General features: G+C 48.1%; 1 protein-coding gene across 1 annotated transcript in view; it reads right to left on the minus strand.

Annotated features, from left to right (window-relative positions):
• Positions 1-53: 53 nt before the first annotated feature.
• The window catches only part of IL12RB2 (interleukin 12 receptor subunit beta 2), a gene marked incomplete at its 3' end in the record, with an annotated part of 16,312 nt that continues 794 nt past the window's right edge, over positions 54-15,571 (minus strand). Inside the window, exons 2-16 of the mRNA XM_027651435.1 lie at positions 12,839-12,904; positions 11,480-11,803; positions 10,922-11,036; positions 10,531-10,706; positions 10,193-10,332; positions 9,346-9,490; positions 7,432-7,514; positions 4,934-5,150; positions 4,128-4,328; positions 2,975-3,076; positions 2,741-2,896; positions 2,122-2,259; positions 1,338-1,422; positions 604-703; positions 54-338 (exon numbers count right to left, since the gene is read on the minus strand). Of these exons, the coding sequence (XP_027507236.1) occupies positions 54-338; positions 604-703; positions 1,338-1,422; positions 2,122-2,259; positions 2,741-2,896; positions 2,975-3,076; positions 4,128-4,328; positions 4,934-5,150; positions 7,432-7,514; positions 9,346-9,490; positions 10,193-10,332; positions 10,531-10,706; positions 10,922-11,036; positions 11,480-11,803; positions 12,839-12,896 (2,325 nt within the window). The remainder of the gene's footprint in view (positions 339-603; positions 704-1,337; positions 1,423-2,121; positions 2,260-2,740; positions 2,897-2,974; positions 3,077-4,127; positions 4,329-4,933; positions 5,151-7,431; positions 7,515-9,345; positions 9,491-10,192; positions 10,333-10,530; positions 10,707-10,921; positions 11,037-11,479; positions 11,804-12,838; positions 12,905-15,571) is intronic.

The following is a 15,571-nucleotide window of genomic DNA, read 5'->3' on the forward strand; positions in this document are numbered from 1 at the left end:
AGGTCCGTGGGGTGGTCCCTGGTGGTGTCTGGAGATGGGGGCAGGTCAGTGGGGCCGGGGTTGGTGATGTACTCGGGCACAGGCTGCAGGTGCTCCATCGCTTCCACCACCAGCCTCTGGTACAGCTCAGGGAGCTGCTGCTCCTCCCCCGGCTCCGAACTTGAGCTCTCCTGTGTCCAGTCCCCATGCCTCCTGCTGCCAGCGCTGCCCACCAGCAGCTTGTCCCCAGGGGCCGGGGGATCAGGCTGCATGAAAGCTTCCTCCACGGGGGTTGGTTCAGGCTCTTCAAAGCCGACGGTGCTGGGCAGGAACAGGATAGAGGATGAGCTCAGCTCTACCTGTGGAGGGACATGGAATTAATTCTGTGGTGAACATCCTGAGACATCCCTCCCCACAGCAGCTCATCCTGCTAAAAACAAAGATCTCTGCATTCTTCTTGCATCTAATTTGCTCAGCACTTCCTCTGGTCTAGCGCGAGCATGGGGATTATCCTCTGCCAGAGATTGCTGGATTTGCTGCTTGAGGAGATTACTGGCTTGCATGGCTCCAGTCGCTGTTTTTTTGAAGGTTGTGGGATTAGAATGCAAAACCCCTGTAATTTACCTTCGTAGCCATGAAGCTCTTGGCCCACGTGGCGTTAGCTGGGTCGGGAATGGCTTTGTTCTGCCACTGTGGCAGGAGCACGGAGAGGAGCGAGTGGAACCTGCAGGGGGGAGAAATGCAATTAAAGGCATGAACAGGGATACCTGCAGCACTCATGTGCTCCTTGGGGTGGGATTAACCCAGGAGCTTGGTGTGATCATGGATCTGCCCCCAGCTGGGTGGGGTTAATTCCCAAGGCTTGTACCCCTTCAGTTTAGTTTTGATGGAAGCAGACCTTAAGATCTGGGTTAAAAATTCACAATATCTGTGAACTACTGCCATATTTTAACCTCAGTGGGTGTTTTTATTATAATTCATGTGCTCTGAAACCTGCATTCCAAACAACCCTCACTGTTTCCCAGGTGTCCTGAGAGGACATGACCATCCCATAGGACGAATGAGAATGGTATTAAATTAAAAGAGGATCAATTTAGATTTGTTATTAGGAAGAAGATGATTACAATGCACTGGCACAGGTTGCCCAGAGGAGCTGTGGCTGCCCCATCCCAGGAAGTGTCCAAGGCCAGGTTAGATGGGCTTGGAGCAACCTGGTTGAGTGGAAGTTGTCCCTGCCTATGGCAGGGGATGGAACAAGATGAGCTTTAACATCCCTTCCAACCCAAACCAGTCTGGGATTTAATCCCTTCTAATAACTATTCCAGTTTTATTGTAACATAACAAATGGATCCACTCACGTTTTTCTTGCTGGAGGCACAAAACAAGCACAGGCTGAGATGAAGAAGCTGCAGGTGAGCACCAGTGTCACCCAGCCCCTGGCACCTGAAATACAGAGCACCCTTCATTCAGCTTCATCAAAAAGAATTAAAAAATTTAAATACACTAGTTCAACTTGGTCAACAAGAAGTCATGGCCTGACTGGTGTTTGCACTCACAAAACGTACCAGCATGTTTTTTTTCTTTACTGCCCTTGCACTGTCTGCTTAAAATGTAATTGTCCCAAATCCAGATTTTACAGCAGCAAGCCTTTTTCTTTTAAGGTGCCCTGTTTTCTTTAATTTCCTTTCCTGGTCACTGCCCTGGATTTGTCCCCCAGTCTATGGGAGAAGTCTGCCTCCAGAGCAGCCCTGCTCCCACAATGTGGAGAGGGATTTCCCCATCCCTGGAAGTGTCCAAGGCTAGGTTAGAGGGGGCTTGGAGCAACCTGGAATAGTGGAAGGTGTCCCTGCCCATGGCAGGGGGTGGCAAGGAATGGACTTTAAGGTCCCTCCCAACCCAGACTGTTCTGTGATTCTATGAATAAACCACCCTACTGCCCTTCGACTCCAGAAAATATCTTGGCACAGAACTGGGAGCTTGAAGGCAAAGAAAGAGATGCTACATCTTAAAATTAGCTGAAATTAGAAATATTCAGCATTTGAAGAATATAAAGAGGTCTCCTGGAGATCTTTGGTAATTAAAGAGGAGCAAGAAAAGCATTACCAGGACCCTCCTGGCCCCACCCCGGCACAGTGTCATTACTTTCCAGGCGGAGCCGGTCGCTGTTGCCCGGCGGCCCCTCCCCGGCCGCAGTGGACCCTGTCACCCACAGGTCGTAGAGCTCCCCTGGCTGCAGGTCCGGGATGTACAGGGACCCCGGGGCCGTCCCATTGGGAATGGCTGCGGGGAAAAGGGGGAGAAGGACATGAAGCACCTGCACCAGGGTTTTACTGTGTTCAGCTGGAATGAAGTTCTGAATGAAGTCAAGGAAAAATGAGGAAGAAGAAGAGGAAGAAGAGGAGGAGGAGGAAGAAGAAGAGGAAAGAGCAAGAAGAAGAGGTGGAGGAAGAAGAAGAGCAAGAAATGGAGGAAGAAGAGGAAAAAGAAGCAGAAGAACAAAAAGAGGACAAAAAAGAAGAGGAAGAAGATAAATAAAACGAGGAAGATGGACAAGAGGAGGAAGAGGAAGAAGAAAAAGAGGAAGAAGAAGAGGAATAAGATGAGGATGAGGAAGAGGAATAACAAGAGGAGGAAGAGGAAGAAGAAGAACCAGGAAGAAATCTGATAGTTCCACACTCAAAGGAGCTTGGAATGATCTCACTAGAAACCTTCAGTAATTAAATGGGAGCAGGAGAAGCATTTCCAGCTTCCAGACACCCACCATAGACCTGGGGGTCTCCCTGGCTGTCCGTGGTCTGCAGGTACACGTGGTACCCTGTGATGCAGCCCCTCTGCTGGGGAACAGGGATTTCCTCCCATGACACCAAGACGCCGGTGGCCGAAGGGATTGTGAACATCTGGGGCCCAGCTGATGGGGCTGCAAGACATAGGACTGGCTTTGAAAGCTGAGCTTAAGGAGCTTGAAAACATCTGGAAGATCATTACTGTGATTTACCTTGTGCTGTGGAGTATCCTCTGACTGACACTGCCTGTCCAGCTCTGTCCTGGTAGAGAGCAAACACACGGATCTGGTAGCACATGTTATCTTTGATGTGCTCTAGATAAAGGAATTAAAAGTGGATAGTTACTTTTTAAAGTATTTGCACTCCTGGCCCAAGTGTCTGCATCAGCTGCTTAGCTCTGAGATGGATCCTCTGATTATTTATAGGTCTTTCATTAAGAAGGGAAAGAAACATTCTCTGTGATCTAGGCAGAGCCTTACTGGGCATTAAACTGAAAATTAGTGGCTTCTCACTACCAGAGGGAAGGATTAGACTGGAGGTTGGGGAGAAACTCTCTCCTGTGAGGGTGGTGAGGCCCTGGCACACGTTGCCCAGAGAAGCTGTGGCTGCCCCATCCCAGGAAGTGTCCAAGGCCAGGTTGGACAGGGCTTGGAGCAACCTGTTCTAGTGGAAGGTGTCCCTGCCCATGGCGGAGGGTGGAATGAGATGAGCTTTAAGGTTCCTTGCAACCCAAACCAGTCTGGGTTTCTATGGAATATGCTGCTTTTTCCAGCTTATTTGTAGCAGGGATATGAGAGGATAGAGACAAAGCACCAGGACAGAGGATAGGGAAGACTAACGAGGGTTCTCACGATCACCCCTGTTGTAACTTCACGGCTATCACTGTGCAGAGCACTGACACGTCGTGCTGCTTGGGGTTAGTAACCAAAATCAGTAGAAAGGAAATAGCATTTTCTTAGGCCTTTGATCTCTGGTACCTCTATCTGGCTTGTTTCATATTGGAGAGATTGGTTTTTCAGAGACAATTTACTTTCAGATACAAAGCTCAGCTGAGAGCAGTTGCAGAGCTCAGCCCAGGGCAGCCACCAGTTGTTTTCTCTCCTATACAAAAAGCTTTAAATGCCATAATTTCTTATGCTGAATTAGTAATAATGATAGAATCACAGACTCTTTGGTTTGGAAGGGACCTTAAAGCCCATCTCATTCCACCCCCCGCCACGGGCAGGGACACCTTCCACTAGACCAGGTTGCTCCAAGCCCTGTCCAACCTGGTCTTGGAGGCAAAATTCCAATCTGACTTGTTCCTTAAAATATTTCAAAAATAAGCTGGTACTTTGGTTGTATCCAACCTTGGGGTATATTTACCTGCTATCACTGTGGACAGGTTGGACACGGGAAGCTTTGCCCAGGTGTGATGGGGCTCCAGGTGTGGGTTCTTCCCTGTCTCTGCCCACTCCACCACGTACCCACTGACGGGCACAGCAGATCTGAGGGGTGGTTTCCAGCTGACCAGGATGCTGCTGTTCCCCATGGCCATGGCAGAGACTTGCTGAGGAGGTGGTAGATCTTAAACACCAAACAAAAAGACACTGTCAGCACAAACTTGCTGTAACCTCAAGTGGAACCATTAAGTTTGAAATATGTGTTTTATTGTGTCTTATCCAGTCTGGCAGCATGTGGAGCATAAAAATAAACTATAATTGAAAGAAAAGGTAATTATGGGAAAGTTTATGCTGATAGGAACAGTCACATTCTTTTCTTGTCTCATGGTTTAGCAGATTGGATTGAACACCCACAGTACTGCTTTGTTGTGCTATCCCCAAACCCTGAGAAGATGATGTCACAGCACGTCCCTAAATCCCACTGCTATGTTGGAGCCATAAGGCAGGATGTGGAGCTGCTGGAGCAAGTCCAGAGGAGGCCACGGAGATGCTCTTAGTGCTGGAACCCCTCTGCTCTGGAGCCAGGCTGGGAGAGCTGGGAGTGTTTGCCTGGATAAGAGAAGGCTCCAGGGAGACCTCAGGGAAAACTGGATCTGTAGATGCCCAAAGATCCATTGAGGTGGACCTTGATGGGCACGAGATGGTGTGACCAGAACAGATCCACAGTGTGTGGCACAACACAGAGCGCTGGTGTTTTTCCCAGTGATCCAGACTCAGCAGAAGCCTTACCCTGGATACCCAGGTTGGTCAGGATGGATGCAGGGGGGGACCTGCCCCGAGAGTTCTGAGCAGTGACTGTGATCCTGTAGTCCACCCTTGGTGTGACTTTGGAGTAGCTGGTGTGAGTGGTTTGGTGGGATTCTGTGGGGGGGTTCTGATGGTCCAGGGCTTCAAAGGTCACTCTGTACCCCAGGATTCTTCCTCCTGCCTCTGACTTGCTCAGAGCCTGTGAGGAAAGTGCATTTGTTACTGTCATCTTCTGGAAAAAGTGCTGTCAGCTGGGAAAGCTGGAGAGGGGCTTTGGATAATAGCCTGGAGGGACAGGACAAGGGGGAATGGCTTCCCACTGCCAGAGGGCAGGGATAGATGGGATTATCGGAAGGAATTCTTCCCAGTGAGGGTGGTGAGGGACTGGGATTGGCTGCCCCATCCCTGGAAGTGTTCAAGGCCAGGTGGATGAGGCTTGGAGCAACCTGGTCTAGTGGAAGGTGTCCCTGCCCATGGTAGGGGTGGAACTGGGTGATCTTTAAGCTTCCTCTCAACCCAAACCATTCCATGATTAATATTTCCCGTTTAATTCCAGTTTAGTGAAGCACTTTTGCTGTGAGCTGCTGATTTTCCCAGCAGCAGCAGAGCTGGAGACAGTGAAACACTCATCCCTCTCCTATCCTGAGGCTGAATTCAAGCCAAGTTTTTCCCAAGGGTTGAAAAAAAAGAGTATGAACTGCACCTGAGTTTTTTAGAATGAGCCATTTTTTATTTAGGAGAAAAATACGGATTTTACTTAAAGCCATGATAAAAAACTATTTAAATTGAAACACTTAGAACACATCTCTGACAGTCTGTGCTATCCCATTAACACCTCACACTGGTTTTTCCTCCCCTATGGGTATCTGCAGTTGTACTCTCAGTTTCACAATCTCCTGATGTTTCTATAATGTGAATTCATTTGTTTGGCTGATTTTTGTCATAACAAAACAAAGCACTTTCAAAAATAGGAATGGGTAGTGTTACAGGTGCTTTGGCAGTGGCTCAGGACAGACACAGCACTGGAACCACTGTGAGGAACTGCTGAAATTAAATTTGCAGCCCTTTTTTGGGTGTTTGTCTGAAAATAGGAGCACGTTTCTTGGTAGGATGTTGTACTTTCAGCCTTTTGCTTTGTAGCTTTTGTGAAAACTACAGAGGCAGTTCATTGCCCTGTTTTATGAATGGTGCTGCAGGAAGTCAGTTCTGATAAAGAAAGTGCTGTAAGATAAAGGCCTTCAAGTTAAAGCCACAACGTCTGGGGTTACAGAATCACATGAGAGTTTCTGCTTTCGATTTTAGCCTGGTGCTTGTTGGTGTGGGGGGAAGATACCCCAGCTTTTTTCACTCTTTGTCCAGCTTCAGATCTGCAGCTTTAGTATTAGAAACCCTTGTTTGTGTGGTTCTACACCTGTGGAGAAAGCCCCTCTTCCTGCTGTACAACAACATCTCCGACCTCATCCCTCCACACAGCAGTGACCCCACGGGACCTCTTCCACTGCCTAAACTATATCCAGCTCTTAGATTTTAGGAAGTTCAGTCATTTTAAGGGGTTGTTATAAAAAATTGCCCTTTCAGCCTCCTCCATTTTTCATTGCTCCGCTCTTCTTTTAGGGACATGAGTCAGTGGTGGCCTGGGCAGTGGTGGAGGGACAGTTGGATTCAATGGTCTGAGAGGGCTTTTCCATCTAAATGATTCTGTGATTCATGTAAGCAAAGCAGAGCTGAAATAGCTCTGAAGGCAGCAGACACCCAAGGTGAGTCCATATGGAGAACATGAGCCATGGTGTCCACCTGCCCCCCTGAGCTCCTGTCCTGGCCACATATGGCAACCATGGAAAACAACAACAAGATGGAGAATGAGGAGAGGGAGATATTCATTAGAAAACAAATTAGGAAGTCTATAAGGTTGTCCATTATTCATCTGGAGAAGAGAAGGCTCTAGGGACAACCTAGAGCCCCTTCCAGTGCCTAAAGGGGGAGCCTAAAAAGAACTGGAAAGGGACTTTGGACCAGAGCCTGCAGAGGCAGGACAAGGGGGAATGGCTTCCCACTGCCAGAGGACAGACTTAGGTGGAATATTGGGAAGAAATTCTTCTCTGTGAGGGTGGTGAGACCCTGGCACCGGTTTCCCAGAGAAGCTGTGGCTGCCCCATCCCTGGAAGTGTCCAAGACCAGGTTGGACGGGGCTTAGAGCAACCTGGGATGGTGGAAGGTGTCACTGCCCATGGCAAGGGGTGGGAACAAGATGGTTGGATGTCCAAGATCCTGTTCAATCCAAATCATCCCGACATTCTAAGAAACTGTAGGTAGAAAAGTGTTGCTGAATCTCCTCCCAGGGGAGGTGAGCCTTGGTCCGTGTCCCTGGCCCTGGCCTTGTGCTCTCACAGGGTTCAGTCCTTTCCCAAAACCACATAAACTGGTTTCCCCTCTAACCTTGTTGTTTACTGCTGCCTCTGCTTAGGTTTCACTTAACTTACCTTCCAAAAAAGTGAGATGTTCTGCTGCTGAGAGCCCAGGTCCTGCTCCTGCCGGTACCAAACATCCGGGATCCCAGTCGGCTCTGGGGTGGAAGGAAAAGGTGAGCAGCATGAATGGCCGTGGTTTGAAGCAAACAAACAAGACAATGAGTAGGTAAAAGGGGTAAAAATCCTGAGAAAATGAAAATTTCAGTTTTAAAATGTCCCTGAAATGATGCAATATGTGATAGTCCATGTTTGCTCTTGAGTTCAGTTCACTGAGGATGGGGATCATGAGGAAAACAAGTCATAAACCAGGGAGGGAGTTTTGCTCTTCTGATGACTTTATTCTGCCCTTGATAACTGGAATGGCTCCCAAGGAAACCCACACATCAAATGGACAGTGTTATCTCTTGTCTTTGCAAAATTTGAGGCTTATTAAGGTCCTTGGGGTTGGCTAAATCAATCCTAGAACAGCAGGATGATGGGGTTTGTGGGATCTGTAGGATTTTGCTGTTTGGCTCTAGGCAATAATTGTCTTTAACTGCTGGGTAGGACCTTGTTAGAGGTACCTGAAATTTCCCATTCTTTCCACAATTTTTAGTCACAGACTGACTGGAAACTCATGATATTTTTAATAAACCTCACAAAATAACACAAAATCTAAGTTCTGGCTGGTGAATGAGCTCCAAAAATTCAGAACCAGAGGTACACGTGTCAAGAAAGCTGATGTGACAGAGCTTGGTTCCTCAGGGTCCCTGACCAACATAAACTCATCAAATTCAAATATTAATTGCTGCTAACAGTCAGAGCAGGAGGCAGCTGATGGAGAACCCAGCAAGGACAGGACTGCCTGCTCTTTGCTGTATTCAATGACACAAAACCCCTCCATGTCAGTGATGTCTGGAGCAGTTTGTCCTGTATTAGCTGCAAATAGTGGCTGGAATAGAAACAAGAAGCAGGAGCAACAGCAGAAATAAAACCAGAGCTCACCGGCTGTGAGTGAGGGAGGAAGGGGTGAGCTCCCTCAGAAGGGAGCAGAAAAAGTAGGATATGGGATTGCATCTGCTGGCCTCCAAACTGGATCTGAAAGTTCATGAATCATGTGAATTGGCTGGAAAGAAAAAGATATGCTCACTAATGAACAGGGCTTGCATAAGGCAGCTTTCGTGGCAGGTCACGCTAAAAGGAACAGGAAAAGGAACATCCCATTGAAAAGGTGTAATTCTGGATTTGCAGCAAGTCAATTCATGCATAAAATTTCAGTTCCTTCAACAAAGAGTAAACATGATGTACCAGAGCTTCTAGTCTGCAACCTCCCCTTGCAGTCACCTCATCTGGTGACACAAAGTGTTCCTTGATCAGCTAAAAACATTCTCATTCTCATTGTGCAGCAGGGCTGGGGAGAGGGGTGATGACCACAAATGTCAGGGTGCAACAAGAAGTGGAGAAAACTGTTGAGAGGAAGGTGGGGGAGGGAAGGAAAAGTTCACATCTCCTGCATCAATCAATGCTTCTTACAGAAACTGGTGCTCTCGAAGTGGTAAATGGGATGAGTAATAATGGCCCAAGCCTGGAGGGCTTGTAGTAATTCACAAAAAAGAGCAACCAAAGCCAAGTAGGAGATCAGAGAATCACAGAATCGTTTGGCCTGGAAAAGACCTTAAAAATCATTTTATTCCAACCCCTTTATCCTTCAGCTCTTCTCAGTGAACTCTTGAAATTCTTGTTTTGCAAGAAACTCAAACAGCTTCATCTTTCTTCATTAAAAAAGCAATTCTTTTACAGGAGCTACTTCTCTCTTGGCTCCGGGTCTGGATCCACAGAGTCTCCACAAACGAACCAGCAGCAGTTTGACTTCATTAGCTGAAGTTACCCATTGAATGCAACTGTTAGGTACAGGTTTAGTGCAGGTTTAGTGTTGGTTTGTGTTACCTGCTTCTGGAGTCCGGGCTTCGTTCATTTTCCAGTCACTCCACAGCCCTCGCTCGGGGTGAATTTTACAGCTGACCTGGAACTCATAGGCTGTGTCAGGCTCCAGCCCATGAAGGTGGTATTGTTCACTGCTGAAGATTTCAACCTTTAATGGAGATGAAGAACATGTAATATTAAACTCACGAGAAGACAAAGGTTGAAGGCGGTGGCAGCTGAATCACAAGTGTCTGTGTGAAGCTTTAAAAAACAACAGGGAAACCCTGATTTGAGGTGGCTCTAATAACTCAAAGAATGATGCAATGAATCATCAGGCTCGCAGGGCTTCATCTGAAAAACCCCTCATTTAATTATGTGACAATAGCAAAATCTCTGTGTGATTTGACTCAACTTCCAGCAATAGGTTTCTTTTGCCACTTAAAATAAGAGCAAAGACTTTGTAGAATCCCAGAATCCCAGACTGGTTTGGGTTGAGAGGGAGCTTAAAGCCCAGTCCCACCCACTGCCATGGGCAGGGACACCTTCCACTAGAACAGGTTGCTCCAAGCCCCATCCAACCTGGCCTTGGACACTTCCAGGGATGGGGCAGCCACAGCTTCTCTGGGAAACCGGTGCCAGGGCCTCACCACCCCCACAGCCAACAATTCCTTCCCAATATCCCACCTAACCCTGCCCTCTGGCAGTGGGAAGCCATTCTCCCTTGTCCTGTCCCTGCAGGCCCTGGTCCAAAGTCCCTTTCCAGTTCTCTTTAGGTTCCCCCTTTAGGCACTGGGAGGAGCTCTAAGGTCTCTCCCTAAGGCCTTCTCTTCTCCAGCAAGTCCATAACTTCCTTTATCCCAAAGATGATTACCTTGCTCCAGGAGTGCCTGGTGAGGGGACGGTATCTCAGCCTGCAGTGCTGTGCTTGTGCTTCATTGTGCCAAAAAAGAGTGCAGTTGGTCGCAGAAGAACTGTCAAATTCCACTAAAAAGTCAGGAGGATGTGGCTTCACTGGCAGCAAAACAGAAAGAAGCAGAGGGTGCTCAGAAACGCAACAGGACTTGGAATGGGGGTTGGATGGAAAACAGAGTTATTAGTTTAGGCTGGATGGATGATCTTCCCAAGAGGTTTAAAAAAGAAGGTGCTCAGAATGTCTCCGATCTTCCCAAAGGGCTAGGGCTGACTGAGAGGTGGAAGGTCCTGCTTTACCTATGTCTATTAATGTGAAGGTGAATGGCTGTGAAGAAGCACTTCCCAACTCATTAGAGGCAGAAACCACAACAGTGTAATTGGAGTCAAAATTCAACTTTCTCAGAGCCAGCAATCCAAATGTCTTATTCAGACTTTCTTCTGAAAAGCACAAGTCATGTGTCCCATTTGAGAGCCTGGAACAGAAGGAAGATGTTTGGTTATTGCTCTTCTGTAGACCTGGGTGTGTGGGGACATGGATCCCATTCCAAAGGGGTGTCTTGGCATTCCCTCTTTACCTTCTGAACCCAGCTGGGGCCAACCCGCTATGGTGCATGAGCAGAAAAGGGGTTTGAACTGCTCCAAGATATAATGAGAGGTGTTGAAGCACCTATATCCCCATATTACTTACTGTATCACATATGTGGTGTCAAGGTATGTGAGCCTTCCCTTATCCCAAGTGCAGACGGGGTGGCTGTCTGTTCCAGTCTGGATACATGACACATTTCCTGGCTCATCTGGAGGATCTTAAACAGATATTTCTTAGCATCTTAGATTTTAAACAGATATAGTCTTAATATCACAGACTGGTTTGGGTTGGACCTCTAAAAGGCATTCAGTCCAACCCCCTGCCATGGGCAGGGACATCTTCACCCAGCCCAGGTTGCTCAGGGCTCTGTCCAGTCTGGCTTTCAATATTTCTTCCTTAAAGATGTTACAAGACATTTTAAGAAATGCTTTGGAGACAGGATGTTATTTGCTCTGAGCGGGCAGTTTGATTTAGCATCTCTCCCTTCAGGAATAACAGAGTTGCACAGTTCTAGCCAGGAATATTTTAAATACAAAGAGGCCCTCTAAGACAATACCTGTCCTGGACAAGGGCACTCACTGCCAGTCTCTACCGTGTGGTTCAGAGGTGCCACAGGAAAGGTTTGAGAACCAGGAATAATTAATAATCAATGCTGCTTACTTCCACACTTGATATCGATTCCACAAATGAGTTTTTTCCTTCCTCCACAAACTGTTTTGCATGTAAAGGTGTGTCTGCCATAGGTATTGACTGGAAATGTTTTGCTTACTGAACGGCCAGAATTTTTAACTTGTTCAGAGTTGTTAAGGAAAATCCCTATCCTGCACTTAGGTGTCTGCAAGTCTCCCAGGTAGCAGGACAGGGTGACGTTGGTCCCAGGCTGGATGGCACTGGCAGTGTTGGCCGTCATTCTCCCTTTGTCACAGATTTCCTCAGTGCCACGGGGAGCTTTGCTGGAAGTCACGATCCCTTTCCTGCAGGCTTCTGCAACAGAATCGGAAAACAAAAGTTTCACAGGAACCCATCCCTTGTCTTCCACAACATATTTTGCTCAAGGAAGAGTTTCCCCAAATGTCTTATCCAAGAATTCCTGCCTCTGCAAGGTAACCTGTGGGATGTTGCTGTGCTCAGTCTGATTAACTGGGATCAGCAACCACGGGATCACAATCAGTCACCAATGAACCAGCACGACCCCAGGGAGAATCTACCAGAACTCTTGTTTCATTTTGGATTAAGAATGTGTCTGTGTGTCAGGAAAGTTGTGGCAGGCAGCACAGGAAGGATGTGAAGCTGCTGGAGCAAGTCGAGAGGGGCCATGGAGATGCTCCAAGGACTGGAGCACCTCTGCTCTGGAGACAGGCTGGGAGAGCTGGGGGTGTTCACCTGGAGAAGAGAAGGCTCCAGGGACAACTTAGAGCCCCTTTCAGTGCCTAAAGGGGGAGCCTAAAGAGAACTGGAAAGGGACTTTGGACCAGGCCCTGCAGGGACAGGACAAGGGAGAATGGCTTCCCACTGCCAGAGGGCAGGGTTAGGTGGGATATTGGGAAGGAATTGTTGGCTGTGGGGGTGGTGAGGCCCTGGCACCGGTTTCCCAGAGAAGCTGTGGCTGCCCCATCCCTGGAAGTGTCCAAGGCCAGGTTGGACGGGGCTTGGAGCAACCTGTTCTAGTGGAAGGTGTCCCTGCCCATGGCAGGGGTGGAACTGGATGATGTTTAAAGTCCCTTCCATCCCAAACCATTCCATGGTTCTGTGAAAGTGCTGGAGCACCATTTCTCCCTGTTCATGAGCTCTGCCAGTCTCAGTGGAGCTCATTGTGGAGCTGTTTTCTCATGTAACCAACAGTTCTACCTTGAAATAAACTTAATAACCTCTCTACATAACTAATTAGCAACTCTTTGCTCTCAAATAAGGAAGATGTTCACTAGCAATCCACACAGAAGCTGAAAAAAACCACCCTACTTAGCCTGGGTGCTTCTTTTAAAGTGACCATTTTTCTGAAGGGAAAAAAAATTGTCTTACCTGCTGTGAAGTGCATCACCAGCCAAATTGCTGAGGGCACAATCCATGCAAATGGCATTTTGCTGCCTACAGAGAAATGAATTCACGTTAACAATTCTTAAAGAGTGGGGATATAATTTACAGATCTTCATGTTTTATTACTTTACAACTTCAGAAAATCCCAAATGCTCATTTCAGGAGACCTTTCTAATGGACACAATGCAGGAAGTTCTGAACACAGATGTTTTACACAAATTATTCAAGCTCAACCTGAACTGAGGTCAATATTTTCAAATACTTTTTACAACAAGCATTAACAAATATTCCCTTTTTTATCCTTCACCTGCAGAACTATAGGAGCAGTGGGAATACATTGGATACTTCAGAAGTGAATACACCGACAAGCACTTTCTGTAGCCTGTAATGATTTGATGCCATACCAGAAACAAACTGGTTGAAGTAGTTTTATCCCAGTATTACTACTTTAAATCTTGGCTGATTTTCATGCCAGGGGCATTTCCATGCACAGTATAGTCTTTGCCATGTGAATATTAATACAAAAACAACAAAGATGGTTATTTCAGGTTGTTTTTAGATAATGAAATGGATGGTTTTTAAATGATCCAATACTCAAATTGAATGTAAAATACATAAGATTTGCCAAAATGCATATTATGGCAATAAGCCAGGTTTTATAAATAATGTTTTGAAACTAAATCCAGATGTTCCTCAGGCTGTAACTTTCAGCCTTGCTGCAGTGCCTCAGCTTCTCCAAAGCCTCTTCATGTGGTGCCTTCTGTAGATGATTAGTAACTGCCAGACTGAGCAAACACAGCACCCCAAGGTTCTTCAAGTAAATGCTCTGCCTTCCAATAAACTGAAATTGCCTGGTGACTGTGTAAACACCCTTCAGACAGCTTCTTCTGACAGCAAAACTACCCAAAATATTTGAGTCAACAGGCAAAAACAGTCTGGCTTCAAATATTTTAATCAGTGGTTTGGTTGGGGAAGTGTGAGACGTAAATCATGATTGAGTAAATGATGATAAATGAATTAGAAACAACCTTAAGCTCAGGATAGAGACATATGGGGGGAAAATTAGGAGGAAAAAACCCATATTCCACAGCAATAGGAAAAATTGCTATTGCTACACACAGAGTACAGAAATACAAAGGACGTTGTCCTGGAGTAAAGGTGGAGGAAGTACATGAGAAATCTGTGGGGGTCGAGGTGGTGCCTCTTTGTGCTCTTATTTTTGAAATCTCAGCTGAAAGTACCAGGGCCACACAGTCTGTGACCCCGTGGTTGTGCCACAGTGACACAAACTGTAACTACAGCCCTTGAGTTCTGAAATGAAACCAGTTGTGAAGCACAATAGCTTGGGAGGTGGCCTTGAACCAACCTTTTATACCCTTGTCCCCACCTCTCCCCAAAAAAAGCTCCATGCAAAGCTCATTCTGTGTTCTAAGAACTCACAGGAACAACCACTGGAAACAGGAACATTTTGTGGTGTTGTATTTCACCCAGAAAAACCCACTATTTGTGCCCCAGCTATTACTGACAACTAACACTGGCTGCGTTTTAAGGAAGCTCCCCCCCCCCCCCCCCCCCCGGGCTGTCCTGGCTTCCCAGGCCCTTTGAGGACAGTGGCACCAGGGTCATCCCACAGCCTTGGGAACATCCTGCCTAGGGCCGGTGGCTCTTCCCAAAGCTACCGAGAGCGGGGGATTTAATCCTTGGGATGAAGGAAAGGGACAGAGTTACTCCTAGAGGATGGGCTCTACGCTTCTTAGGCAGCTCTATCCTCGAGTGCAGGAAGTATCCCGGGATAGTGAGCATTCCAGGGCAGGCGGTGTGCCCAGATGGGCAGCATCCCCGGGTAGGAGCATCCCTGGACAGCAGCATCCCGGGATAACGATCATTCGAGGGCAGCAGCATCCTGGGGCAGGGAATCATCCGGGTGCAGTAGCATCCCCGCGAGAAAGAGCAAAGCGCAGCGGCACCCCAGAGCAGTGAACATCCCAGGGAAGCAGCATCCCGGGGCAGGGAGTATCACCGGGAAAGCGAGCGTCCCAGCACAACGTCATCCTGGCGCAGCAGCTTCCCGGGGCAGGAATATCCCAGGGTAGCAACATCCCAGGGCAGTGAACATGCCAGGGCAGTAGAATCCCGGGGCAGGGGGTATCCCAGTGCAACATAATCCCCTGGAAAAGTAGCATCCCAGCGCAGCAGCATCCCAGGACAGTGAACATCCCGCGGCAGGGAGTATTCCGAGGCAGGGAGCATCCCGAGGCAGCAGCACCCTGCAGCAACAGCATCTCGGGGCAGTGAGTATCCCGAGGCAGGGAGTATCCCGGGACAGCAGCATCCCGAGGCAGCAGCATCTCGGGACATCCATCCGCGGGATGTCAACTTTCCCAGCGCGCCGCTACACTGCTGCCCGAAGCGGGATATCGCTCCTCAGGAGTGAAAATCCGCGCGGGGGGGATCTCCACCCTCGGTACCCTCGGGGATGTCCGTCCCATAGCCCCCCCGCCCCCCGAGCGGGGGTTACTCACTCTCAGCCCCGCGGCCGCTCCCGGCGCGGCGGATCCCGCGTGTGCGCGGAGGGCACGGAACGGCCCGACCCGCCCCCGCCCAGGGATCCGGGAACGGGACAGGAGGGGAAAGGCGGGGGAAAAAGGGGAAGGCAAGGCAAGGCAAGAGAAAGAAAAGAAAAGAAAAGGAAAAAAAAAAGAAAAACGAAAAGAAAGA

The sequence above is a fragment of the Corapipo altera genome, unplaced genomic scaffold (assembly GCF_003945725.1).
Source record: "Corapipo altera isolate COAL_440 unplaced genomic scaffold, ASM394572v1 57, whole genome shotgun sequence".
Taxonomy (NCBI): domain Eukaryota; kingdom Metazoa; phylum Chordata; class Aves; order Passeriformes; family Pipridae; genus Corapipo; species Corapipo altera.